Source organism: Lagopus leucura, unplaced genomic scaffold (assembly GCF_019238085.1).
Source record: "Lagopus leucura isolate 7727_CA_CO unplaced genomic scaffold, USGS_WTPT01 Super-Scaffold_100004, whole genome shotgun sequence".
Taxonomy (NCBI): domain Eukaryota; kingdom Metazoa; phylum Chordata; class Aves; order Galliformes; family Phasianidae; genus Lagopus; species Lagopus leucura.
In genome coordinates this window covers 4,858,082-4,885,805 of record NW_024962264.1, presented here as the reverse complement: position 1 = coordinate 4,885,805, position 27,724 = coordinate 4,858,082, and the positions used below count along the sequence as shown (strand labels likewise).

The 27,724-nt window shown below is 38.7% G+C and overlaps 1 protein-coding gene across 1 annotated transcript in view; it reads left to right on the top strand.

The window, feature by feature from the left end:
- The window catches only part of DDX60 (DExD/H-box helicase 60), a 44,879-nt gene that overhangs the window by 396 nt on the left and 16,759 nt on the right, over positions 1-27,724 (top strand). The window contains exons 2-22 of the mRNA XM_042871164.1: positions 4,221-4,372; positions 4,861-4,903; positions 6,396-6,795; positions 6,920-6,989; positions 9,883-10,060; positions 10,282-10,623; positions 11,008-11,115; positions 12,195-12,356; positions 12,877-13,035; positions 13,540-13,681; positions 15,113-15,274; positions 16,414-16,516; positions 17,185-17,300; positions 20,136-20,296; positions 21,296-21,548; positions 22,372-22,535; positions 23,577-23,732; positions 24,704-24,853; positions 25,678-25,797; positions 26,733-26,828; positions 27,528-27,643. Of these exons, the coding sequence (XP_042727098.1) occupies positions 6,432-6,795; positions 6,920-6,989; positions 9,883-10,060; positions 10,282-10,623; positions 11,008-11,115; positions 12,195-12,356; positions 12,877-13,035; positions 13,540-13,681; positions 15,113-15,274; positions 16,414-16,516; positions 17,185-17,300; positions 20,136-20,296; positions 21,296-21,548; positions 22,372-22,535; positions 23,577-23,732; positions 24,704-24,853; positions 25,678-25,797; positions 26,733-26,828; positions 27,528-27,643 (3,122 nt within the window). The 5' untranslated portion in view covers positions 4,221-4,372; positions 4,861-4,903; positions 6,396-6,431. The remainder of the gene's footprint in view (positions 1-4,220; positions 4,373-4,860; positions 4,904-6,395; positions 6,796-6,919; positions 6,990-9,882; positions 10,061-10,281; positions 10,624-11,007; positions 11,116-12,194; positions 12,357-12,876; positions 13,036-13,539; positions 13,682-15,112; positions 15,275-16,413; positions 16,517-17,184; positions 17,301-20,135; positions 20,297-21,295; positions 21,549-22,371; positions 22,536-23,576; positions 23,733-24,703; positions 24,854-25,677; positions 25,798-26,732; positions 26,829-27,527; positions 27,644-27,724) is intronic.

The following is a 27,724-nucleotide window of genomic DNA, read 5'->3' as shown; positions in this document are numbered from 1 at the left end:
CGCAAGAGAACTAAAGCAATAAATAAGTGTATAGTTTTCTGGCCACTTACTGAACTGAATCAGCTCAATAAGGAGTAAAATGAGTGAGTGACAGAAACCAGAAAAGAGATGAGGCTGTGTGTTTGAGAGTAAATGATGGGTGGAGAAGAAGTGGAAGGGGGGGTATCTGTAAGGGCATCATATAGTATGAATGAGAATGACAGCCCAAACTAATTTCTTTCTTCATCGTTTTTTATTTTCTTAAAAAGCTGTTATTCAAAAGCTGCTATGGTAATATTCAGTAGCAAAATAGCTATGTTCTTGCTTCAGTGAAGGAATACCTAAAATTAACTACAATGCTTATGGCTAAATTCTATGACACAGAACTTGAATAAAATCATAGAATTCTATGATTGAAATGTATGGCTGGGAGCTGGATTCTCTCTCAGTCTGGGCATTTTATTTGACATTGTTTTTGGTTTTTTTGTGGAATATGTTATAATAAATCTATTGTTTAAGTTATTATTTTAGACTTTGGAGAAGTCGATTGATTATTGAGTGAAGTCAATGAAAGAAAACAAATCACTTACAACACTTGTGTGAGTAAGAACTCGGTATCATCAAGCTGTTACATACCACAAAGGAAGACAGTTGGTAGAGATGCTGTTCAGAAAAGGATTTATACTGTTTTTTCTTTTTAAAGATTTAATGCATATGGAAGCCATTAGGGTAAGTTCTCTTATATCCTCTTTTTTCTGACTGCTGATTGATACAGAACCATAAAATCAGAAGGTTGGAAACGACCTTCCAGATCATCTAGTCCAACTGTTCTCCCATCACCACTGCTACCACAGCTACTAAACCAGATCTTGCAGCTCCTCATCCAGATGTCTCTTCAACGCTGCCAGGGATGGTGAGGTGTTATGGTAACTTTTACTAACATGAAACAAACACACCTCAGCTGCTTAAAAATCTTCAGCTAATGCTGGGAAAATGCCGCTGTCAACTCCGTCACTCAAGGCTGGAGTGTTTGCTCTGTTGCCCTCAAACTAAATTTATGTAAATGTTTATCCTGCCACGTTAGCTGATAAAGATGATTGCACTACTGGAAAGTAGAACAAAGAGCAGATGTAGATTAGAATGGTTATTTTTATGGTATTTCATGGTCTGCTTATTTTCCAGTGTGATGTTAGGCTCTCAATTAATTCACATGTTCTCTCCACTGTTAGAACTGGCTACTTCTTTGACCTTAGAGCACAGTCCCTTATAAAAATAACATTAAATACATTAAATGTGCAAATGAAATGTACAGAAGTACTTTGATATAAATCCATATATTAAGTGATGTAACTGCACAATTTGACAAATCAGTGTTTCATAATGGCTAAGTATTCCATTATATATTTATCTCTACTCAATTTCCATAATCCCTTTCCAACCTGACAGGCATTTGCATATAAAATTAATTTTCACACTTAATTATCTTGTGACTTTTAGCCCTATTACTCTTTACACTAAAGAGGAATGTTTACTTGAAGAAGTGTGGCAAACCCCTTTGGCTACCTTTCTTGATGCATTTACATCAGTAATTAATAGCATTTAGGAAATGTGTTTTTTTTTTCTCAGAATGTTAAGCAAATTCAAGTATCACTGAATGTAACAGGAATCTTAATATTAAAGCACAGATATTCAGTTTGAGTATTTTCATCTGAATCATGTTCTTTGTAGATTAAGATATAGTGGATAGAGATTTTGGGCAGTTATTGGAAAGATGGCTTTGCTGGGAATAGCAAAAAACAATTACTTCGGACTAAAAGTCAATAAATAACTTTAATTATATAATTTTAGTAAAATACTTAATCTGATTTTAATACAGTAGTTCAAGCTTAATTTTATTCATGTGATAAGTATGTTCCTGGCCAAGGATTGTGTTTGTTTTCTAAAACTGTGACTAAATGTCTAATTGTGGACAGTGACTCTCAATCTTAAAGCCCTACAGTAGAAGGCTCAGAGGAGATGGAAAAGGGCAATGTGCCCACAGAGCTCACTGACTAGTGCAGATGTGACTGACCACAGCTGTTGAAAAGCATCAGACTCCCTTAACACAAACAGAACGGGAGGGTAGACTTTGTTTTAGGCAAACAGAGATCAACAGTTGAGTGGTTGAAATGTTTCTGCTCAAGTTCATGGAAAAAAATGTCTCCCCAAGTTAGCCAGATGAGAAACAGGGTAAGGGAGAGGGAGTAAATACGTGGCTCAGTCCAGCATAGAGCACAAAATCTAAACAAGAAAACTAACTTTGAAAAGAAAAATGGCCTCGGGCTGGTTTCAACACAGATTACTTCTCACTAACGGAGGATACCTAATGTCATGGCTGAGTGGCTGAGTGACTGAATGACTACCAGTCTCTACAGAGGCTGGTTATGGGAATCACACGGATATTATGGTTGCACTGCGTATCGTAATCGCTACGTTTTGCTAAACATACTTGTCCTGTATTTTCATAATTATGTTTGGATCAAAAACTTCACCATTCAGTTATGTGCTCATCTTTCCACCATACGTAGTGAATTTAGAGCTAGATTGTCATTAGAGGCAAAAATTATGCAGTAATTGAGTATGTGCATTTATTGTAAGGAGAGAGCTTAGCTTAAGTAGGTGGTTCATGCCAGTTTCAAGGAAATGTTGGAGAACATATTTTGTATTCCTTGAGAGAAAGTAACCACGTTTCTATTTATGAAGAGATTTAATGGACAATACATTGGATGGAATCTTATTGTTATAAGAAGTTTCACAGGGATTCTACAAAAATGCAGCATATGCTGATTCTTTATATGCACTTGCACCACCAACAGGCATGTTGTGACAAGTCGGTATTGTGGCATTTCTTATCACCAAGATTTGTGCTCCCTCGCACGGAGTTAGATCTCTGGCATTCCTGCTTAACCTGGTTCTGGTTTTAGGCCTACCTGCTGCCAGCTCAAGTCATTTCTCTGTCTTAAAGCAACAAACAAACAAACAAAAAACCCCGAAACCCACAAACAAAAAAACAACAACCAACACGCTGAGGAAGGGGAGCAGGAGGCCATCTTTGTCAGCTAAGCAGCTCAAATATGGAGCACAACTGGAGCACCGTGCTACTGTATTGTAAAGGTTATCTTTCTGTTGAGCTGCTGCAATCTTTGGACTAGTGTCAAAGGAAAAGAGGGGTGTGGGAAAGACGTCTATCCTGCTTATGAGGCAAGCGCTACTTGCCAGCTGTCCTCCAGGTAGACTGCTCCAAAGTTCCCTGGATCCATAAGGAGACAAATTATGCCTGTGTAACCCTAGAGGATTGTCTTTGCTGTATCTTGTACAAGTATCTGATCTGAAGACAGTCTAGGCTTTTTGCCTCTCACCTGAACATTCTGATGAACTCTAATTTTCTAAACGATATCTTGAACAGTGTTTAGGTACACAAGTTCCTTCACGAATTGAGGCTTCAACAATTTAAACATGGGGTTATGGATCCAGTGCTGTTCTTGCTAAAGGAGTTGTTTTGAAATGCAAAAATATGTAAAATAGATCTGTTCGTTTATGCTGTATGGAATTTCTTACAGGCTGGTAGGAGTGCACTGCAGTAACTAAAGGGGCAGATATAGGAATTACCATGTTCTGCACTGTGCACTGCAATGTACCATAGCAATATTCTTAAGTAAGGCAGTAATGGATTTTCACAGAACCACAGAATGGCCAGGGTTGGCCAGGACCTCAAGGATCATGAAGCTCCAACTCCCTGCCACACACAGGGCCACCAACCTCCCCATTTCATAGCAGCCCAGGCTGCCCAGGGCCCCATCCAACCTGGCCTTGAACACCTCCACGGATGGACGGGGCATCACAGCCTCTCTGGGCGGCTGTTCCAGAACCTCACCACTCTCTCTGTAAAGAACTTCCCCCTGACATCCAACCGAAATCTGCCTTCCCTCGACTTCAGACGGTTTCCGCTTATCCTGCTGTTATCTACCCTTTCAGAGTTGATTCCCCTCCTGTTTGTAGGCTCCTTTTAGGTACTGAAAGGCTGCAGTGAGGTCACCCCACAGCTTTCTTTTCTCCAGGCTGAACAAGCCCAGCTCCCTCAGCCTGTCTTCGTAGGGGAGGTGCTCCAGTCCCCTGATCACCTTCTTTTGGACCCGTATTTGAAGCAACCAAGATCTGAAAAGTGCAAACTAACTTAAAGAAATTCTAACGATGCTTCACAGTGCTCTATTCAGTGACTCAGCCTTCAAGCACATAAGAAAAGAAACATGAAACTGACACTGGGAATAGAAACCGAAAGCAGTTGGAATAGGCGGTGACGGCTCTTTAAAAGCAGCAGCTGCCTGGCGGTGCAGTGAGCAGTGAGTGGCAGCAGGTACAGTGCCGGTGGGGGCTTTGTTGGAGGCTGTGGATGGGCTTGCACTTAGGGTTGGGGATAAGGTTACAGGGTTGAGGTTTGGCTTATGGTTAGTTTGGGGGCTGAGAATGGTGCTGAGGCTAGGACTGGAGTTTAACTTTGGGGCAGGGAGTGAGAGCTTGAGCTGGCACTAAGTTTGCATTGGAGTGTGGTTGGAGTTGGATTTAGGGCTGGATGAAATTTTTCAACAGCTTGCCCAAGAGCACCATGGAGGTGGTAGAGGCAGGGTCTGAGCCAGCTAGTTTTGTTTGCCCACACCATGGCTCTGGACGCTTCAGATGTAATCATGTGTGCTATAGAAAAATGCTAGTGCAGTGAAGTGTTGGAATCTTTTTCTTTTCTCTCTTTTTTTTTTTTTTCTTTTTTTGAAAGGAAATGTGGCAGTCCATAATGTTTTATATGGTATGGTTCTGCTTTCTTTGAAAACATTTCACTTTACATTTCAGATATAGAAAGGAAACTCATGAAGTAATGATTGACAATTTCTAGGTAAGTAACTATTTGAGCTATCAAAAATATGATTATACTGACAACAATGTTCTCAGGCCTTTGATATGGCCTTTTCATTGTAAATAAGAAAGCGATGAAAAGTATCAGGCTTATTGCTACCTTGACAGAAAGGATGTATGCAGATGCAGGAAAGGGAACTGCGTAGCTGTATGCAGATGAACAGCTTACATTTAATGAAAATTGGTGTTAAAGTTCAAATTCAAGTTGCATTAAGCACATCACTATAATATAGCACCATGCTAATGTTATTTTATAAGTAGATACCACTAAAATGCAGAAAAAATGGATATGATTGTTTCATACATTTACATAGACATGTTTATACATGTATATACACACACGTACTAACATATAGCTTATCTTAGTGTATGTATACACTGATATATAACATATAGATACGTTTGTATAGATATGTGTTCATATTTACATGTGTATGTGTACGTATATACACACACATTCATGTATACCATGTATGCACATATATACATACGCATACATGTATATATTTATTTGTTTTGTAGGAATTCAAAGTAAAGCAAGGTAGAAATCAAGAAGAGAATTTCAGCCTAGTTTTGGTCTGAGTTCATGAGATCTGAAAAATGGAGCTTGTGATTTAATTTTTCTTTTTTTTTTTTTTTTACAAAAAGCTCTGAAGCTAGAAATGAGATTGAAAGATAAAATAGTTTTTTAATGGTTCTAGAAAACTGAATGACAAATATACCTAATGCCTATAAGTAATGCATTGTTGAGTATCGCAACAAAAATTACTGCATAAGGCTATTAACTGGATGGGAACTGGAGAAAGAAAAGTTTGAAAGAACAAAAGTCATGTGGCAGGAACCATGCAAAGTTATCTCAAGCTGTTCTTTGTTCTGTTGTTCTTTAGCTCAGAGGAACAGAATACCTTGACCTTGTAATGGGAAGAGTTATCCTAACTCGTACAGTTGTATGATTATGTGAGATTTAATAATCTTACCACTGGAAAAAAGAAGACAAAAAAAGTTAAAAGAAATGGGTTTGATAACAAACCATGATCAATGCTTCCTGCAATGGAAACATTGTTGGTCTATTTGAGAGTGGAGTAGCAAGTGCAAAGTGTATACAAGTCACTCAGACATGGGGATCATTCCTCGGAGCATGCCATATCTGTACACAACAATATAGCCATAGCACAATATGGCCATTTATGATTCACCCCCACCAAGGATCCTCAGATGGACAGCAAAAAGCAAATGTGTAATCGTCTTGCTCTTCTTTGGCAGACTTCAGCAGTGACAAAAGCTGATATTTTCCATATCCTTCATAAAAACATTTGAGTTTAAAAACAAAAACATGTCTCATAGGGATGATCATAAAGTGCTTTCTGATTTTTCTTCAGATGTTCTTCCAGTCTGATTATGAAGTAGACAACTTAGTAGCACAAGCCACAGATTTTACCATATTTCCTGAATGTTCTCTCTTGATTCTTTAGAATTTTCTTTTGTGGATACTAGAATCAAGATCTGCGATGAATTCTGCAGAAGATAATTTGAAGAAGGCTGCTCCTTATTATTCAAATGAGAGTGCTGATAGTGATGATAACGACAGCGAGTGTGTTGATAGTGAGAAAATAAACTTCACTGCAACTGAGGAAGACAGAGAGAGTGAGAGTACGAGTGACAGTGGTGAGGAGGATGCAGCCGATAACGATAAAGAAGCAGCTGTTGTGCAGATGCTTAAAGAAAAGGAAGAAAGGGAAAAAGAAGCTGAAGACCCAGATCATGTTGAAACTTATTGTATCTTGACCACTGATGAAGTGATATGGCATGAATCAGAAAATGAAAGCAGAGATTTCACAGTTCCCCAGAATAAACTGGATTCCCAAAACCATGGTAAGGAGCTGCTGCCATTTTAAACTTGGATCCAATTTTTTTCTTGCTGTATTCTACCTTTTGGCTCTTTTGCAATTAATTGGTGGGTTATGGTTCTATCAATAACCGTATCTGTTTCTTTTAGAAATAAGAAAACATCATGAAATTCTGATGAAATTGAAGCAAAACATTTGGCCATCTCTATCAAAAGCATCGTAAGTACAGTGGAGTTCACTGAAAGAAAGAGTAAAAAGTAATGGAAACAGTTTCTTTGAACTTTTTAGACATCACGGTGTATTATCCCCTAGTGTTATTGTCACCTAGGTTTGCAAAAAACCTGCAGATCTAGGGCATGTTTAGGAATTAATACTCCTAGCAACATGAAGGAAGATCCTTAATGTAATAAAAATCTTTCTCAAAGATTAGAGACTGCCTGCACGCTTTGTGAGCTGACCCACAATTTCTACTATAGCCATTTTTTCACATTCTCCATCCTGCTTTTTTGAGCATATCTCATCATATGTTTTTTTATTTAATACATTTTTCTTTACAAATTTTTCTGCATCATATATATCTGCTGAGCCTCTTACGCCTCATGCAACTCCAGATTCCTTTCCCCGTTCAATGCTGAAACGAATTAAGCGTAGCACAGTCCATGTAGAAAATGAAATGCCTTCTCTGCTTCTGGAGCTGACATGTCAATGAGATTAGCATTAACTAAAGGCAGACCATTTAAATGTATGAGATAGGTTTACATAGCTTTGTTCTTGCTCGTTCTATCTCATATCAGTCAGGGTGTACAAACAGAGCCTTTCCATCCCACTCAAAAAGACAAGCTGTATCTTAAGAGTGGATCAGAGGCGAGGTGTATCAGACAATTGTGTATCAGACAGTTTTAACAACCTTGAAGAAAATAAGCAGAATCTTAACATTAGAGTATGGTTGTTCCCATAATATGTAGTAGCATTGCAGTCTTACATATTACACTGCATATTACATAGTAATATGTAGCAGACAAACATCAAAAAGGAGAACCTTTACTGGAAGGACTTGCTTGTTCATCTGGACTTGTGAAAGTTCTTTTGCCTATTTGGTCTGTCCCGGTGTAAGATAAAACAAAACAACAAAAAATATAATATCCCTGGCCTTTCACAGGTACTGAGAGAGCAGGAGAATGCAATCAGTTCTAGGGTGTATTCAAAACTACTTAGATAGTGCCCGTTTGTTCTACCAGTGTCACAGTGAAGAGGATTTGTCCGGCTTAAGACTTATTAAGACAAATGTTATCAAATGTTAGCAATACAACGACCATCTTTATCCCACATCTCCCCCTTTTCTGTTAGTAGGAAAAGCAGCACAGTTCAGAAACAATTCTGAAAGTAGCAAACCAAAATTAACGCACTGAACAAACGACAGGCTCTTTAGAATACAAACAATAAGTCCATGTTAACCAATTCCCAACGATTCCAGTTCTTATGATTCCTTGGTGAGGCAGCTTGACAAACCAAGTGTGACTTGAGCGTCCAAACCACTGCTGGAAGCGCAGTGATCACGTTACAGCTGGTGCTGAGATTTTGGCCGAAGCTCCTGTAAACTGGGGGGCCCTCTGTTGTCCACCAATTTAGAAAATTAAGAACGTAACATGCTTTAGCTATTCTTAATGAGGGCTCATACCCACACTTCCCCTTTTTTGTTTATTAGCAATCTATTACCACACTATAAAACAATAGCACTAATTATATTAATAACATAATCACCATAACTCAATCAGAGCCTCAGCTGACAACGCACTAAACGTAAGAGTTAAATAGAAGGTATGATTTTTTGAGTCGATATATACGCACTCACACAGGCATTTTATTTTTGACAATTCCGTAAGTGGGAAATGGAAACTTTCCAAGCTAATGTAGTAGTACTTATGGACCCCTGAGAGACAGCAAACTGAAAGGAGAGAGAAGAAACGCCGACGTGGATGCAATAGGCAGTGCCAGCAGGGCATCCCCTACTTCCTAGTGCATTTTTCCTTACTCACCCATTGCAGGCTCTGTCCTGATTTTATTCTTCTTAGGGTCTGCAGGGTTTTTCCCACTTGTGCTCCACATGTGCATGGCCAGTGCACCATACTGAGCCCAGATGGAACACCTGCCCGCAAAATAGAACGAACCACTGAATTAGATCTCTCTACAAAACAAAATACAGGAAGGCTTTTACAGCTATAGCCTTTTCCTGGGTCCTGCCAGGTTCTGAATTGTTCTTGATGTGCCATCAAGAGTAAGAGGACCAGGAAATAAACTTCTTTACCCCGCTTCCCCAGCTGCTTTCAGTCCAGTGGGAGCGAAACTCTCCCTGAGCCCTTCCAAGCTCCCTTACCTCTTCCCTGAGGGAATCTCTTGGTCCTCAGGCCCTGTTCTAGTGCAGCGACAGTAACAGATGTTGTTGTCCTTCCCAATTTCCTTACTTCCCTGCTATCTCTGTTTCCCAATCCATTTTTCCACATCCCTCACCTCTCTTCTCGGTAAGGACGTCCCCGTTACACGTCGCTCCACTTTGCCTTCCTCAGCCTGTGTTTTTTTCCAGCTCCTTTTCACTCTCACAAAGGACTTTTGTTGCAAGTGCTCAGAGCCTTTTATTCCCGCGCCTCACCCCAGTTTTCCCGCGCAAACGAGTCTGGTAACGTGTAGAGGCTTGGCGCCTTGTGGGTGTTTCCGTCCGCCGCCGTTTATTGTTGAGTTTTGCCGCTCGTTAGCACTGCAAGGACCATCTGTATCCCACGCTGGGTGATATTTCTTTACAGAGCAAACTTCTGGAGAAGCAAACGTGGGCAAGAGGTGCTGCGTAAGTCGCAGAAGCTTCAGATGCTACAAAAGAATTTAGAGTTGTAGAGGAGAGAGTTGCTTTCACAATCACTGAAAGGAGCTCAAGCTCCCTGGAGCTAGGCTGAGATCCAAGAAAAAATGGTTTTCCGCTGGTTTATTTCATGCATTTAATACTTAGTGGATTTAATTAATGAAGATCTTTATTTTAAAAGCTATTATTAAGCAAGTTTCTTCCGTCCTGTAACCACAACTTGGGGTAACAGCACGTACACGCTATTTCCTTGTCTTTCAGGTTTGTCAGCCTGTTAAAAGACTTTGTTGAGTCTGAATTCTTTGTGATAGATGGGGATTCCTTACTTCTTATGTTCCTAAATGAGGAAGTACAACATCTAACGCTATTTTACCTGATTGAATGCTTTCTGCACGATTTCACTCAAAAAGGAGCAAAATACATCATTGTTTTCTTCAAGGTAACGATAATTTCGGTTGAAATTGCTAGACAGGACTAGAGCAAAATGACTAGCAGTGTACAGAAGAACATTAATGATGTGTTATACGAAAGAACATTCTAACACTTCAGAAACTGAAAATAAAATTTGAATATATGCTTGCATAGTATTTATATGATCAGAATTTGAATATGATTTACTGGAATGTAGCTGAATAATTTCATCGTTTTTGTTTTCCCCAGGATGTAGAACAGATGTACTTCCAGAATCCTCAGTTTCTTTTCTTACGTACTGCATTAATAGAACATCTGAAGCACAACACGTGCATCTCCGTTCACACAGAATTTTCCAATTGTTTTTCACCACAATGGGAGATTTTTCTGAAGAAATCCTATCCATATTTCATCATCATATCTGACATAGGACTGACCTCTCTCCAAACCAACTACCTGACTATTTTTATTGCTCATTCACTGTCAAAGAAAATCAATGTTGTACATGCTTTTGGACAGGAATACGATACTCTTAGAGTTTATGGATATCATCTTCAGAGTATGTGGAAACACAGAAACTTTTTTCAAAAGGTAAGTTAAAAGCAACTTCCTTGTTGGTTTGAAATAAGGATGCTAGTTGTACCTAACAGATTTAATTAAAATTATACATTATACATATTATATTTTATATATTAAAATCATAATGCGCTGATGGCTCATCTAATTATCTTGAAAGTCTTAACAGGAATATATTGTATTGGCACAAATTCTTAAGTCTTAACTGACTTTTAATATATCCGAGAAGACTAGGGTTTAATTGAGAATTGTAATGTTTAGAGGTTTTATTTAGAGTAAGTATTTCTTGGATGGTGAGGTTTGTTGTCTGTCTGATTGTCTTCTGTTAATGTGGCTGGAAGTCCCTGATGCACTGTATCAACTGATTTCTGCACATGATTTGCCTTCTGCACTTCTTAGTATGAAAAAGATCTGCGGTGTGCCTGTGAAGCCATAGTCAGGTACAAAGAACCGTCCATTTACCTGTATGGACCTCTCAAGCTGAGCCTGAAAAGCATAAAAAATGAGGTAATTTGACCTCTTTTACCTTTCTAGTGGTGGTGTTTTTGTTTTTTCTTCCTCCCTCAGTCTGAGTGCCTTGCTCCATTCCTTTAACTAAAATTTTCTCCTATCTGACTGGGGGGCTCTCTTACTTATTCTGAATTGATACCCTGAGGATGGGAAGGTTCTCTCTGTGCCCACTCTTCTTGACAGTGGACTGAAGTTATTTCTTCTTTTATGGTTCACTAAAGTAGGATACTTCAGCTGGAGTTTGATCAGGAGGATCCTGCTCGTGGGGTGTTTCTGCTGTGGCAACTACTTTTGTCTTGTAGAAGACGGGAACAGGCTCATTCTTTAATCTAATCTTAGAATATTTTAACTTTAAAAAAAAAAAAAGGAAAAAAAATTCTTGTAGAATGATTATTGCTTTTGGTGCATAATATACTTTTGCCTTTTCCCTGACCATTTTATGACTCTGCTTCTGCTCCTGTTGACAGCAACAGCAAGGCTTCCTTGGGCTTGAAAGGGAATGGAACTGAGTTAAACAAGCTGAATTTTCAGTTTAGAAAAACAATGTTGTTGCTTGCAGGCATCTTAAAGTCAGTAAGAGGAACGCAGTTGCCTGCCTGCTGTGGCCATTTCATTTTATTGTAACTATTTTTCCTGAGGCCAGCTCCTGATACTTGAGGAAAAAGGAAGCACTGGTGCACAGGGAGGACAGGCAGCTGCTCTCTGTGTGCAGGAGGCTGCAGGAGATTCCCTAAAGGCCTCAAGGTAGGGCCCTATAGCCAGGGCCTGTCCTTCCATCCCAGCTAGGAGCTGAGCAGCTGGAGACACTGGGGCAGCTCTAGCCCTGTGTCTGTCTCTGGCCCTGGGGTCTGAAATGGAGTCCAAGGCCATAGGTGGTGTTGGGGGAGATCTAGGGGCAGCAGGGAGTTCCTGAGCTGTTGATGCCCTCATGGAGATGACAAAAGTGGCAGTTCTGTGCGATTCTGTGCACTTTTCCTCTATAGTTCTGATATCATTTTTCATGTCGTTTTTGTCTGTGATGGAACTCTGTAAAAGATAAGAGTTGTCCACTTTGTTTTGGTAATTTGTGACTGCAGGTTTACCAGACTGTCCTTCTGTTGAAAAAACTGTGGCCTGAAGGATCTGACATTCGTCGTGTGATCTGCGTTCTTACTTGTGCAGTGGGATTAAAACTGTACAGTGACATGCTGGAAAGTACACGTGCTTCCTTGGGAGCAAAACTGGAGCAATCAGAAAGAGTAAGAAGTTTTGAAATGTCTTATCAGGGCTTAACATGGCCATCTGCTTCCTTTTGCTTGCAACTAGGAGGAGTCTGGTTCAGACAATTAATAGGGCTACAGCTTCTCCGAAGGAGCGTCATCTGTCTGTGTGTATTACTGTGCCCCATGCAACAGTGGCTATTCCAGGGTAAAGTTATACCTTAAGAGTGATTACTTCCATGGCATATTTTATTGTAGAATGTTGTTGAGCTCACTGTTTACGTTTTATCCAGTAGACTTCACAGGAGAATATGCTTTTCCTCATATAAGCAAGGCATTTCAGGAGGAATGTGTCTTTCTACATCCAAACAGTCATGGTATCACTTTTGTGCCCATACTAGAAGCCTTGTTTTTTAACGCAGAAGCAGTATGTCAGTAATATTGTGTGAGAGTCATTTTCAGTGGACTGAAGGATACCTACATCAATATGGCTGACCTGCTAGTGATAAGCACAGATGGATTTCTGCGTTCAACTTTGTTTTCCATCGTCTCTCGACAGGAAAGAAGTAAACCGCTATCTCCAGAAGAAGCCTCTGACCTCTGTAGAATGCAGTGTCTTACAACAGTATTTCTTCTGCATATGCCTCTTTCTCAGAGAGCTCAGATTAGGATCATGCAATCCCGCTGGACTAAACAAGTTTTACCCTTAATAAAAATGGTACGCACACAACTGTCTTGCTTCTCCCATCATTTGATGCATTTACCATTTCGGTTTTCAGTTTTCTTGTTGTTTTACTAGTCTGATGAGATCAAAGAATTTAATGTAACCACTAAAAAGAAATCTCATCGGGTTCAGGAGTCTGGTAAGCTACAAATTGGTGGGGCTAAGAGAGTGTTTGGGGGAATATCACAGTGTAGTGACCAATGAATAGGCATCTGCAGCTGGCCAGCCCTAGTATTAGAATACTGGACTAGATGGACCCTTAGCCAGTATGGGGAGTCCTATGGCCAACCTTTGTATTATTGTGAAAGAGAGCTGTCAAGGCAGTTATCTAGAACTGTGCTACTAAATTGCTCCCTGATTCCAGAGAAGTAACGTTAAGGACACGTTGATTTGCATGCCAATAAAACCTGTAGTAATTAACTTTATTTCAGAGATGCTTTGATCCCTCCACGTGAAATGGCGTTCCACAACAGCTAACCGATGGCTCTATCTTAACAGCAACAGATGTGTGCACATTTTGTTCTGAAACAGCTACGTGATACAGATGGTTGGAAACTGGATTTAACTTATCTGCCTGACTTAAATGATGATTCGCTGCTCAGAAATCTTGCACATTACTATGAGATCGAATACTCTGAAGGTATTTATCTTTGTTAAGCAGTTTTCTTTTGCGCATTTCTAACGTTATTAAGCTGCAGAATGTAACTGAAAATGCTTCTACAAGCATAGATCATAATTTTTTAATTATCTGTATGATAATGGATACGTTTTATGGAACAAAAGGGAAACATTTTTCATAGCCAAGTCTAAAAAATCACATGCAATTTTCTCACCAGAAGTCATTCAGAATGCCTTCCCCTGTCCTATCTTCAGTGTACTTAGTGAAAGGAAGCACACGGATTCTGGGCCACTGTTACTGGGTATTCTCCACTATTGTTTAAAAGCCAGTTTCTATTCTGAAATTGTAGTGCACCATACTCAGAATGGAGACTGGATTATATCCATACTGCCACAGTGATATCTGAAGTATTTTTTATCTCATGATGAGATTGGTTCAGACAGAGATTGGTTCATTGGTATCAGACAAAATCTGATATTGTCTTGTACATACATGTATTTGGGAGCTGAAACTTTAAGAACATTATTGTATGTGTTGAAAATAAAAAAAATGTTCAAGACAACTGACAGAGCAAGAGGCTGTGAAAAATGTTTTGTATCAAAATTACTTTCACAGTAATTCTGTTTACCCGTCATCTTCTGTAACGTGCACTGGCAGTCAGTTTGTCCGACAGTAAAAGAGAGCTTTATGTATCAACTCATAAGATGTTCTGCATGCACCTCAGTAAAGCAAAGGCAGAGGATTTTTTAAAGGAAACAGGAATTAGGAATATATGATTTCTAATGTTTATTGAGCACTAAAAATAAAATTCTGAATTCAAGATCGTGCCCTGCGGGAGGTGAAAGAAAGGTGTATGGCAAATGTTGAGTTATGGCCTGAACCACTGATTGATCACCTGGGAAAGGACTGAGTCAGCCCTGGGAGCACAGGTGAAGGTAATTCAGCTGTGTGACCAGAAGGGGTGAAGCCTGGCTGCACCTCTCCTAGACCCCATTTAAGGCTGACTGCGAGTAAGAAGAGTCTCTTTCAGAAGATCCCTCCTTTGTGGAATCCTTCCCATGAACCTCAATCTTTGGATACAGGGGAGCATTCCTTCCCTGTTTATTTCTTTTCCTATTTTTTACATTCAATCTTTTTCAGCTGTAACATAGGTTTAACTTTTCTTTAACTGTGGGATTCCATGAACAGCCTAAACCTGGATTTCTGTTCAAAGTGCGTTTTCTTACACCTAGTGGAAACTGATGATGTATGATATCCTGTTCTCATTTATTCCAATTTCCAAAGACTTGGATGGAGTTGAACTCTGTGCCTGATGCTGCACAAGTAAATCAGGAGGAGGAGTAGTTTCTGTTTAAGGAAACTACAGTTGTGATGCTCCTAATTTCTTTCCTCTTTCTTTTTTAATCTTTCTCTTTTTTTTTTTTTTTTTTCCTTTTTTCTCTTCCTGTTCAGGATTGGAGTTCCAAAAGGAATTGGGGGAAGAAATGGATAAAGAATACAGGTTTTTATGGAACGCCGTAACCAAACTGACTGTGAACTATGATTTTGGAGATGCTTTCCCAATACGAAACACTTCTCAAGTATTTATTGATCACCAGCAGACATCATTTAGAGGTACTGAAAAGTCTGCCAATTAAACGGTTATAAATACAGCTGTCATTGCTGTCACTGCAAGTTTTGGAAGTAGTGATCTTATTTTATCCTGATCACAAATCTAACCTGTTATTGATGGATCCTCTTTCCTTTCATCCCACTAGTAAATCTGGCAGATTTCACCCTTATGGCTGAAATTCTGACTCCGCTGTAGACAGAACAAGTATTGTTACTGACTTCACAACTACTTACTTTTAGCTCCAGTGTTTGCTAGTCTAAATCTGTTGCATGCCTTGTAAAACACATTGTGGCTAGTGTGAGACATACAATAGTAAAGGCATAGTGAATGATCATAATTAAGTGGCATGCACTCATTATTCTGCATTAAAACTGACTTTCTTGTACGTGTTAGCATATGGTTCCGCAGGTATTTGGCAGATGTGAGAGGAGAAAACGCAGTGAAATGAAGATTTGTCTCCCTAAGGTAGTGGAATGTTTAGCCATCGGTGTATGTTACAATGTTATCCTAGAATGTTTCAGAAACGAGACTTACCATTGTCTTAAGTTATACTATGACACTTTTCAGTAGCCTGTAGTTGGGAAAGGGCATACTCGACTCACAGATGACTTGTTTTTATGGAACTATGTGTCTGTTCTGAATATCTGGAAGTAGTAGGCATGTATTTTTGACTGCTTTCTCACATTTCTGAAGAAATGTTTTTGTTACCCTTGGAAATGTTTGTGTACAATGTGAAACTGTATAGATCTTAAAAAGGGACAGTTTGTAAGAACTTGATCAGATGGGAGCGTAAATCCAAAGAGGTTTGTGGATGTTTTTCAGCAAGCTGTGGCTGTCACGTGGGCTCTTTAGTGACCCACAACAACAATTTTCATTGTTAACTTTACACATGAAGGCTTCTTCTTGGACAGCATTTCTACTGCCTGCTTCTGTAACTGCGCAGGAAAGTGGATGCTTGTGAGATGGGGTGGGTTGTAGCATTCAGGAAAGAAACAGGGGAACTGGTGAATTGCTGCTTACTTCTGTGTTTTGCTTTTTTGAATTTCATTTTTATTGCATTCTGGCAGAAATTTGAAGACTCGGTATGAAATCGTACATATGTTTAATCAGACACTGTTCATTCTCTTTTTATTTTGTAAAGTCTGTGGTGAAAAAATTCCTGATATAGGACTAATCCCATTGAAATCTGATCTTGTCGAAGAATATGCTGGTGATGTTTTGAAAGACCTACCTGTTTTGAAAAGGTACGTGTATGAATTCTGTTTGTAATGCGGTAAGATCGTAGGGGCTCGTTTCCCACTCCCCTGCACTGTACATCAGTACTATGCTCAATTTGTGCAAGTTCAGAAATGCTTTTGCTGCGACGATTAATATAAATAATAACAGGAGCTTCAGAACAAGAATGAGTAAGAACCTGTCGTCTTATTTTCTCATCAGTTATGTTTTTGTGTTAGCCTTTAAAATTCTTATTCTAGTATCTAAAAGGTCTCTTCCTAAATTGCAAAGCTCAGATGGTTTCCACGAACAAAGTGGAATAACAATACGACATAGAAGTAAAGGATAATCTCTCTTAGCGTTTGCCCCGCTGTGCTATTTATGAAGGTGGGTTGTGTACGCAAATTATTTTTAGCCAGTTAGGGAAAATGGATGTGTTTCTGTGAGTTATGTAGTTACATTGCATTGTGATTTAACTGCAAGAAAGTAAGTGGGGAAAAATGCAGTTTTAATTTGTTGCCAGATCTTTCTGAGAAATTGAGGCTACCTTGGCAAACTGGAGTAGGATGAAGCCCTATATTGGTTATCTGACACTGTAAAAGTCTTCGGGTAAATATTGGGGTTTTCTTATCTGTTGTGAACATTTTATTAGAGATGCCAAAAACCATTTTATTTTCTGTACTGTTTCATGTTTTAGCGATGATCCTGTAGTTACTTCACTTGCTAAGTACAAAGAATTTGATGAGCTTCACCACTGGCATTCTGGCAGACTGCTGACTGAGGAATATGAACGAGTGCCATGCAGTGCAGATGGTAAGAAATGCTAATGAAGCCCATTCATTTGCCTGAGCTAGGAAACAACTTAAAGGAAAATACTTAGAGGAGTGTTGGTTACGTAATGTAATGGAAAAGGAAGAGATGAAGAAAAAGAAGAAAGAGCTGGAAGAACTTAGGAGTTACTCATGGTTAATAAAGGCTGAGAATATGTCTTCCAATCAGGATGGAAAGGATTCCGATGAGTTTATTGAAATAAAGTTGCTCTCCATTCTCAATCCAAGGTGGATTAGGATTTCGTAATGTCACCAAAGCTAAGAATGCCAAAAAATAAAACCAATTAAGTGAACACTGACTCCATTTCCTCAGCAGCTGGTAGATTCTCCTGGTATCTCGACCAACCCTGAGCCATGGACAACTTCTGGATGGAGAAGATCTCTATGTCTGCATGTACATGTCTTTTTTTTTTCAGGGACGTAGGGGTAAAGAAGTAAAATTGAATTTCAGTTCTCTGAATATGATGCTATTTATCCTAGGAAAGGAGGTGCTGTAGCTTTAAATTGAATAAGATCGAAAAACTAATGTCTATGTATCGCAACGCACGAGTTCGCAGTCATTTAAGCGTGTGCCAAAGCAGCTGAATTATACTTATGCTGATGTTTTGCAGTATTTATATGCATTGTATGTTATGTATTTTTTAAAGCTCTATGGGGTATAATGGAGCATTCTTCAGGTGTTTGTGGTACGTTTCCTTGTGCTTGCAAACTGCTTCTCAACTACTTATTAGCAAACTTATTGTGCATCTGCAGTTTAGTGGATAAATCTCTTGTTTGCATAATGGTTATTAAGTGAAATCATATATGGGCAAAATCAACTTCAGCGTTGGCAGTGCACATGCATAGCCAATCTATATCATTTGCGAACATACGTAAAAGAAGTTATTTGTCTCTTAATTATTAGTGTTACATATTATAGTTTCTTTTAAGTTTTTGCACCTTCTGATAGGGTAGTTTTTTCATTCTTATTTGCACTGTGGTTCCAACAAGAAATTTGGAGAGCAGTCACTTTGAGCATAACCTGCAGAAGAGTAGCTAGTGCATCCTCCATGATGTCGGAGTTGAAAGTTTATGTCCCCTGCTAACATCCTTCCTCTTCCACATTTTGTATGAGTTCTCTGAACATTGGCCTGTATCATCTCCATCTTGCGCAAAACAGCAAAACCTTCCAAGATGGATTGTCACATTCAGAACTTTTTTTTTTAAAGTACAGAGAAATATCTTGTACAGTACTACGGGCTTGGGAGTGGCTGGAGAGCTGTGCAGAGGAAAACAATGTAAGGGTATTTGTTAACAGCTGGTTGAACACAAACCAGCAGTGTGGCCAAGAAGGATAATAGCATCCTGGCTTGTATCAGAAATAGTGTAGTTAATAGAAGCAGGGAGATGATCATCCCTCTGTACTTGGTATTGTTGAGTCTGCAGCTTCCATGCTCTGTCCAGTTTGGGTCCTTCACTAGAAAAGACACTGAGGCCTTGGAGCATTTTCAGAGAAGTGCAGCTGAAGGAGTGGGGATTGTTTAGTCTGGAGAAGAGGAGACTCAGGGGAGATCTTATCACTCCCTGCAACTTCCTGAAGGGAGGCTGTGGCAAAGTGGGGGTTGGCCTCTTCTCCCAAGTAACTAGCAATAGTACAGGAGGTAATGGCCTTCATGTGCCGGAAGAGGTTCAGGTTGGATGATCTTGGAGTTCTAGTGCAACCTTAGTGTTCCTATGAAATACTTGAGGGGGGCCTACTGAAAAGCTGGGGAGGGGCTTTTAATAAGAGCAGGTAGCAGCAGGATGAGGGAAATCCTCTTTGAACAGGAAGAGGGGAGCTTGAGACTAGATGTTAGGAAGAAATTCTCTACTGTGAAGGCAGTGAGACACCGGTACAGGTTGCCCAGAGAGGCTGTGGATGCCCAATCCCTAGAAGCATTCAAGGCCAGGCTGGATGGGGCTGTGAGCCATCTGGTCTAGTGGGAGGTGTCCTTGCCTATAGTAAGGGTTGAAATTAGAAGATCTTAAAGGTCCTTTCCAACCCAAACCATTCTGTGATTCTATGACTTGAGTGCAGAAATATCTATGTGCTCAACATTGAGTAGCAAAAGTTTTCTTCCAGCAGCATTATTTATGTTTTGATGAGAGCATTGCTTTCACAGAGGTCTTTGATTATTTGATTGCCTTTTGAAGGCACCTTCTCATTTTCCTTGACTGTGTGTTCTAACAGTCAATTTGTTTCCTGCTTATTAAGTTTTCCAATAACTTTTGATGTTTGCCTGAAGTTGTCTGAATTTGAGTCTATGACTTACTTCTCAGATAATTGAAAGTACCATTCTGTGAGTCTTAGTAGCAAGCCTCTTTTGATAGGTGATTTTGTCTTTTAGTCAGTGAAGAATTTTTGCCATGTGTACATGTATGGGAACAGCTGAGTCACGGCCTGAACCTCTGATTGATCACCTGAGGGGAGCTGTGAGTCAGCCAGAGGAGCACAGGTGAAGGCAGTTCTCCTGTGCTGCAGGAAGGGGTGGAGCCTGGCTGCCCTCCTCCTAGACCCATTGAAGAGCTGGCTGTCAGTGGGGAAGGATCTCTTCTGGAGATCTGCTCTGCTGGAGTTTTGTAAGTGAGCCCAGGATAGGGGTAAGCTTTCTATCTGTTTTCTTTTTGTTGTCGTAATCTGCTTTGACAAACTCTCTTGTTTATTTCGTAATTCTAACATCTTAATATTCATTAATTATGCAGTACATTTGCAAGCTCATTGCTCAGTTAACTTTTCTAGGAAATAGTGTAGACTAAAATTGCATTTGTGTAGTTTTGAATCAGTTGTGCTTATTTGCAGCCAAGTCCAAAGATGCATATGAAAGAAAACAAATTCAAAAGCTTCAGACTTTTCATCGTTTGTACGGAAGCACTTTGGAAGGTAGCACTGCAAAGTTTGTCGTATGCCAAAAGGATGCCCTGGGGAAGGCTGCTGGTGCTGTGAAGAAGACTAAAATACGCGTGAGTATATGCAAATTGTTCATTCCAAATCTTTTTTACATTATTTATAAAAAAAAAAAAAAGCATTTCTACTATGAAATATTAATATTATACTTCAAATGCGTCACATTGTCAGCTGGGGAAACTTAATTATTTTGTACTATCAATTGTCTAATTGGAAAGAGAAAATATGTTTCTCTTTGGGAATAGTGGCAATTAATTTTTAAGAGGCATAAATAAAGGAAAGTAATAAATACCAAGTTTGTGAAGGCTGGTGGGTTTTGGCTCTTGGCTAGTACTGGAATGTGGAATGGAGGAAACTGCAGTTGATAAATTTTATTTTACTGTAAGAAAGTACTGAGCAGTACTGTGAAATCCATTGTTTGGTTGTTTATTTTCCTCCATCGTTTGGAAATAGTCCCCGTGAAAGGTTCTGTAAATATTGCTGTTCTACCTAAGAACTTTTTCAGACATCACAGGATATGTACTTGCACACTAATGAACAGGAGTGAGTAATAGGAATTTAAATAATACTTAATTATTAAGTATTCTACTGTAAGATTTAGATTATCTTCTGTAAACCTTATATAGAATAATTTTGTTCAAGTAAGATGGAACTCTGAATTTTATTTAATTTTATTTAATGCATTTTAAAAAAAACCTTGTTACTACAATTACTATTACTGTAAGTAAAAAACAAAAAACAAAAACCAAACAAAAACAAACAAACAAAATCCTCAGGTATCTGCTATTTGTTTTTTCCATGTCTGTGTGCTTTTAGACTACTTGTGATGACACTGTTTATTGATTTCTAAAGTAAAGAATAGGTAAGCTTTTGAGCAGCATGCTGTGATTCAGAAATAGTCCCCTTCAGAATTGAATAATAATTTCAAGAGCTGCCAAATGACGATGTACTACAAAGGTGAATTGCAAACTATAATATATCCTGCGTTTATGGATTAGTTTTTTCAGATGATATTTACACATGATTGTGATTAATTCTGAAATTTCTTTGGATAGAAAAGCAAAGCAGAAATAATTATGGAGGAAAACAACAGGCGACTGAAAGCTAAAGAAGAAAAGAAAGAGCAGGAGCAATGGAAAACCTTGCAGATACCAATGGAGAAGGAAATAAAAGAAAATCTGACAGTTGGAATTAATAAATTGGAAAAGTTTCTCAAGACAGTTAAAAGTAAATCTGTGAAATTCAGCATAGAAATATCAGCATTGTCGGCCTGTGTAGAAGCATGGAAAAAACACTGCAGAAAACAAGGTATGATTACCAAGCGCACGCTCAATGTTCAGCTTGTGCTCACCTCAACCTATTAAGTGAGTGCATCTGTACTTTCTCAGTAGGAATAAAGGCATGTAAATACTCTCTTGTCCTGGGAGCAGTAATGGTGCATTTAAGTGTTGGCAGGCATTAATCCCTATCTGCAATTTCAAAATCCGTCAAAGGAGACACAAACAATCTGCTGAAAATAGATTTCAGCTATTTTTTTGTTTTTCCTTTTAAACATTACATACATGATTTATTGTATTTATCGTTAATGAGTATGAGCTATGCACACTACAGTATGACTATATTGAGATGAATTGTTAAGTAGCTGACTGAGTAAACTCACAATCTGAATCATGCTGATTATCACCGAAATCTATGCTACTGTCTTTCGATGTCTTCAGTCTCACTAGAATCAACTTATCCAGTCTGTTCTTTTGGTTGAGAGAATCCAGTCTCGCTGCTGGAAATACAGTGGGGTGACCTGTAAACATTAGAGGGAAATATGCAGCTAATAGGATTGAGTAATAAACCTGAGTCAATGAAGAAAATGGGGAGCTTCTGTTACCAAACAGATGTAAGAAGTACAACTTCCTTTAATAGCGAGTTAGATTTGTTTGGATGCTTGCTGTTCGACAGTGGTTGCCGCATGTGAGTTATGTTGTGGTAGTCTCTAACTGTATTTTTAAGTTGCCATAAACGTGGCTGGTTGGATAAGATCTGCTCTAAAATTACCTAATATAAGAAGACTCCCGATGATACAGTTAGCTGTCAAATAACTACTGAAGTTTTTTGTTTTTTTTTTTTTTTTTTAAAGGAAGCAAACCTGAAGACTTAAGCAGTGCTGTCCAAGTTATGAGGAGAATTCATATACTCCTTGAAAAATATCAAGATCTTTTGGAGAAATCACACTTGCAGAAGCTGAGTCAGTATCTACAACTTCTTGGATTTGAGAATTTGGCATGTACTCTGACTGGCCAGGTAACTTTCTAGTCTTCGTATAGCTTCATGTGATTTTCTAGCCTTCTGGAATAGGTCTGAAGATGAGTAACAAGGCTGCTAGAGGGCTTGGAGAATGTGTCCTTTGAGGAGCAGCGACAGGAACTGGGTCTATTTGATCTAAGGGAGAAGAGGCGGAGGGGAGACCTTATTGCTCTCTTCCAATATCTGAAAGGTGCTTACAGTGAGAGCAGGGTTGGTCTCATCTCAAGGTAGCAGGTGACAGGACGAGGTGGAAACGGCCTCAAGTTGTGCCAGGGGAGGTTTAGGTTGGATGTCAGGAAACACTCCTTTGCAGAAAGGGTTGTTAAGCACTGGATTGGGCTGCCCAGGGAGGTGGTTGAGTCCCCATCCCTGGATGTGTTTAAGAACCGTTTGGATGTGGTGCTCAGGGACATGATTCAGCAGAGGGCTGTTAGACTTAGGGCAGCATGGTCAGGCTGTGGTTGGACTCAATGATCTTTAAGGTCTTTTCCAACCTGAGCAATTCTATGATTCTATGTTGTAATGTGTTAGGCTTTGGTAGTCAGCTTTCAGGATTGGTTATGTAATCACACACATTTATGAATAGTAAAATTTTTATTCCTTAAGTAGAATGTGCATACCATACATTAGAACTGAAAGCTTTATAAAATTTGGAATAACAGTTAGTCTTTATAATAGGTTTCTTTCCTTAGCTTGGATTCTTTGCACAGTCACAGCAGGCTCAAGAAGAGAAAAAGAAGTATAGTGTGAGAAGTATGTACCTACAGTAGCTCAAGGAAGCCAAGCTCTGTCTGCTAGATCATTTTGTTAGCTTATCTCACAACAAAAGCAACCACAACAGTGGCTGCTGGAAGATTTGAATTACAAAAATGTAGCCTCCAGATATGACTCTGACACTAGGCTACAACAGACAAAGTTGTTTAAAAATTACTTACAATTTCGTACATTTTCAAAGCTGAATTCCACGGGGGTGGGGGGGGGGGGGGGGGAAACATAACATTTTTAGAATCTTTTTTGAAATTTAATATGACCTTACAGATGAGAGAAGGAGGAGATGATCGGAGTAGAAGCAACTATGATATTGAGGTGGGACCAGCTCGCTTTCAGCTGCAATACATGGACTATTACTTGCTCAGAGAAGAGAGGAATGATCCAGATCCCCGAGTGGAACACTTCATACCAGACACGTGGCAGGTATTGAGGCAAATCCATTTGTACATAGAGTTATTGGAAGTGACCTTGTTTCATTTAAAAATAGTCATTATTATCCTACTTGTGAAAAGTAGTGTTTCTCTAAGCTTGACGAAGACAGCAGATTACTTTGTAAGTGTTCTGTTTGTACTGAGGGCTTTGCAACGAAGAGCTTAGCTGAAGGCATTCAACATACGTAATGCCAGGTCCATGAGCTTCTGCTGAATATCTGATGATTAGTTCAAGCTACTGTTCTCCTTACTTGTCTGTAAGGAACGGCTTATAGTGTCAGATGAGAAAAAAACTTTTTCTTCAAAGAGCAGTAAATCTAACTGAAGTCTTTTTATTGTTAGGTTGGGGAGGTCAGCTAAATTTGCCACTTTGCTGATATCTACAAACAAGTCACTTGCTTGAGGAGCAACTTGAAAGATGGTGTATATATATTGATAGTGTTACCACTAATTTTTCCTTTTAATATTCTTCCTTCCATCCTTTAACACACCTGTTGAGAAAGCCTGGACAAATACAATAGTAGAGAAGAAAACCAATTAATAAACAATGTATGTGAAGATCATAAGAGAGAATTTAACAGTACTGAGTAAATAGTACAATGCAATAAAAAGTAGTGCTTTGTAAAGCAACAATGAAGTTTTTGAATCTAAATTATACACTGAGTCAACTGGCTTTATTTTTTGTTTTAAAATTCCTTGTTTTGGAATACAAGTGTTGTGGTATCAGTATCTGTTGGAGTAAATAATGGAAACAAGCAAGTCAGAATTGTTAGTTCTGCTTTTTCTGCTAACTGTCTGAAGGGGGGAAATAAATACAGCCATAAAACAACTAGGTTAACTTTGACCTCCAGTAGTCCCAAATTGCTATTAGAAGTCTGTATGTTAAAAAAAAGCCTTTCTCACAGAACTGTTTTACTCTGTGAGAACAAGACACTTGGATATAAATTACTACTCTTCTCTTAGCGAGAACTTCTTGATGCTGTGGATAATAACGAGTCTGCAGTGATAGTTGCTCCCACATCATCAGGAAAAACATATGCTTCCTATTATTGCATGGAGAAAGTTCTGAAAACGAGTGATGAAGGAGTAGTTGTCTATGTTGCTCCTACAAAGGTAAGGCTACGTCCTACTACGTATTCTATACGTTGACTCCATCTTTCAGTATAATTCTAAAACCACTGGGAGTAACTTATTACACTTATTTAGCTGATGTATGTCTTTCTTAATCGTAAATGTGTAATTAAGCACATTAACAAAGAATCTTGAAAACGATTATGTTCATGTAGGATTTATATTTGTCTGTTGCTGTATATATAGCTATTTTAAGGTCAGGATCACCAATATGTACTGAAGTCCTTAGAAGCAGAGTGTTTGGAAAATGGTGAGAGTAGTGAAAGCATATAAACTGTATGTGAAAGTGATATTGGAATAGAACAATGATCAAGCAAGTAATTTCATTCCAAATGAGAGAACTCTTAAGGAACGTCAACAAAAATCTTGTGAAACTCTTGCCTGTTGTGGTACTTTTTTTTTTTTTTTTTTTTTTTTGGATGCAAATTCTATTCTGCTAGTTAGAAATGGACTTAAAAGCTGAGACACAGTGTCTTAACTTCTTCCAAAACTTACCGTGGTGTTAACTTACAGCTTGTAGACACAGCAGAACATCATCTTTTTTTTTTTTATTGTTAGCAGCTCTAAAAATCGTCATGATACAGAAGTAATACTACATAACTCACTTCATGGAACATTAAAGTGCTTTGCAAACATGAGTATAACTGAACATAAAGAATTATATCTGCTCAAAGTTGATAATACATAACACAGTACATTATAATTTCACATATTAACATTAGTGCCCAAACTAGATACTTGTATATAATATCAAATGCCTTTAGGCATACACTGTTCAGTTTTATTAATGCCTTGCTTCACTTAAGGCACTTGTAAACCAAGTGGTGGGGTCTGTATACAGTCGGTTCACCAAGAAACTTCCGGATGGATTGGTGGTGTGTGGAGTCTTCACACGAGATTATCGCCACGATGTCATGAATTCTCAGGTATGTTTTTATGGGTGTTTTAACATAGGATAGTAATGACTCCTGCACTTCATCTGGCTCCTGAAAATATTAATTTTGATTGTAACAGTTGTACCATCACTAAATACAAAGCTCAGGAAAAATCTAAAGATGCTTGTACTGCTCACCAGGAACTTTCACTTTGGTGCACACAAACGTACCTGTTGATCCTTAGGGGATATGCCATTGAACACCCTCTGAATCCCTTGGTCACAGGCATGCATCTGATGTAAATGCAGACAAATGAAGAAGGTGCTTTTTTCATTATTTTCATGATGGCGTGACTTTTCCTATTATTTATAAAATTTGATGATAGGCTGATTTTTTTATTTTTTTTTTTGAAGTGGAAGCATGCCTCTCTTTTTTTCATTAAGTCTCACAGTGGAAAATTTGAACAGATTGTTCAATATTTTACTTTCTGCCCATTGCCTCGTGTCCTGTTGGTAGACACCACTGAAAAGAGCCCTTTTCTCTCTTCTTTACATACTCTCTTTACATTTATATACTTTGAGAAAGATCAGGTAAGAACTCACCATTAAACAATATCCTCTCTCCTCACCTTCCAGCACAGTTATATCATTGTACAATTTTATCAGATTGGTCAGGCATGATTTCCTCTTGAAGGATGGTGAAGGCATGCTGACTACTCCTAATGACTTTGTTGTCTTTCATGTGCCTGGAAATGGTTTCAAGGGTTAATGGTTCCCCAGGGATCAAGTTGAAGTTGACAGGCCTGGAGTCCTCTGCATCCTCTTTCTTACTTTTCTAGAAGGCAGGAGTGAAAAATTACTTGTTTTTTGCCTACCTTAAAAATAATTAGGTATTTCACTGGAATTTTTTCCAGCATGCAGTCTATCCTATTACGTTTGATTAGCCAATTTAGTTGAAAATAACACTTCACAAACTTCTATTTCTAGATACTAGTGACTGTGCCTCAGTGTTTAGAAATTCTGATGCTGTCTCCTCATCGCCAGAGTTGGACCAAACGAATACAATACGTTATATTTGATGAGGTGTGTATATTCAATAGTCATCAACTGTGAAATGAAAAAGCAGAGGAAAGAAGTCAACAATTCAATTCATTACATACAGGATAGCTGGCAAAAACTTTTGAACTATTATTTTTGACTCACTTGCATTTATTGTTACCTGACAGACTTCATGTATTACAATGCAACATCGTAATCCTCTCGTAGTCCTTAAGGGGACTTCAGTTCAATGGAAGTTAACAGGAATTCCCCTTATGTTTCTCTTACTCCAGTAATTTGAAAAACTAAAGGCCATCACTGTAGCTTTAGAGTTGAATTTGGAGTCTGGAGGTACTGCAGACTTGAATCATTAATTTTTCTTGTCACATATTTGCCAATTTTCTGATTAATGATGATCAATCTTGCTGCAATTAAAATTTGTGCTGGATTCTTTCTTGTATATCAGATTAATTGCTAAAGATGTGAGTAAATATCTAGACTACGTACTGTGAAAACAGTGTTGAAATATAGGCTGTTTAACTGTCCAGTGAGGTCTGGAGAGAGATGTATCCGTTTCATTTGCATCTCACTGTTGTTAGCTAGAGTGTAAGAAGTGCTTAGTAATGTTCTTCTCAAAGTTCTGTAGGAAAACTGTAGTGAAGCAACTCTTTTTGGGTTCACTTTGAGAAGGAACACTTATTTTCTTTGTTTTAATTCTTTTTTTTTTTTTTCCTGAAAATACAGATTCATTGTCTGGGTGGTGAAATTGGAGCAGAGGTTTGGGAGCATCTTCTGGTAACAATTCGGTGCCCATTTTTGGCTCTCTCTGCTACTATCAGCAATCCAGATCACCTGACTGAGTATGCTTGGAGATTTTAGATTCACAAGAGCTTATTTAAACTGGATTTGAGTTGTCTTAAACAGCTCTCAATTACTATTGA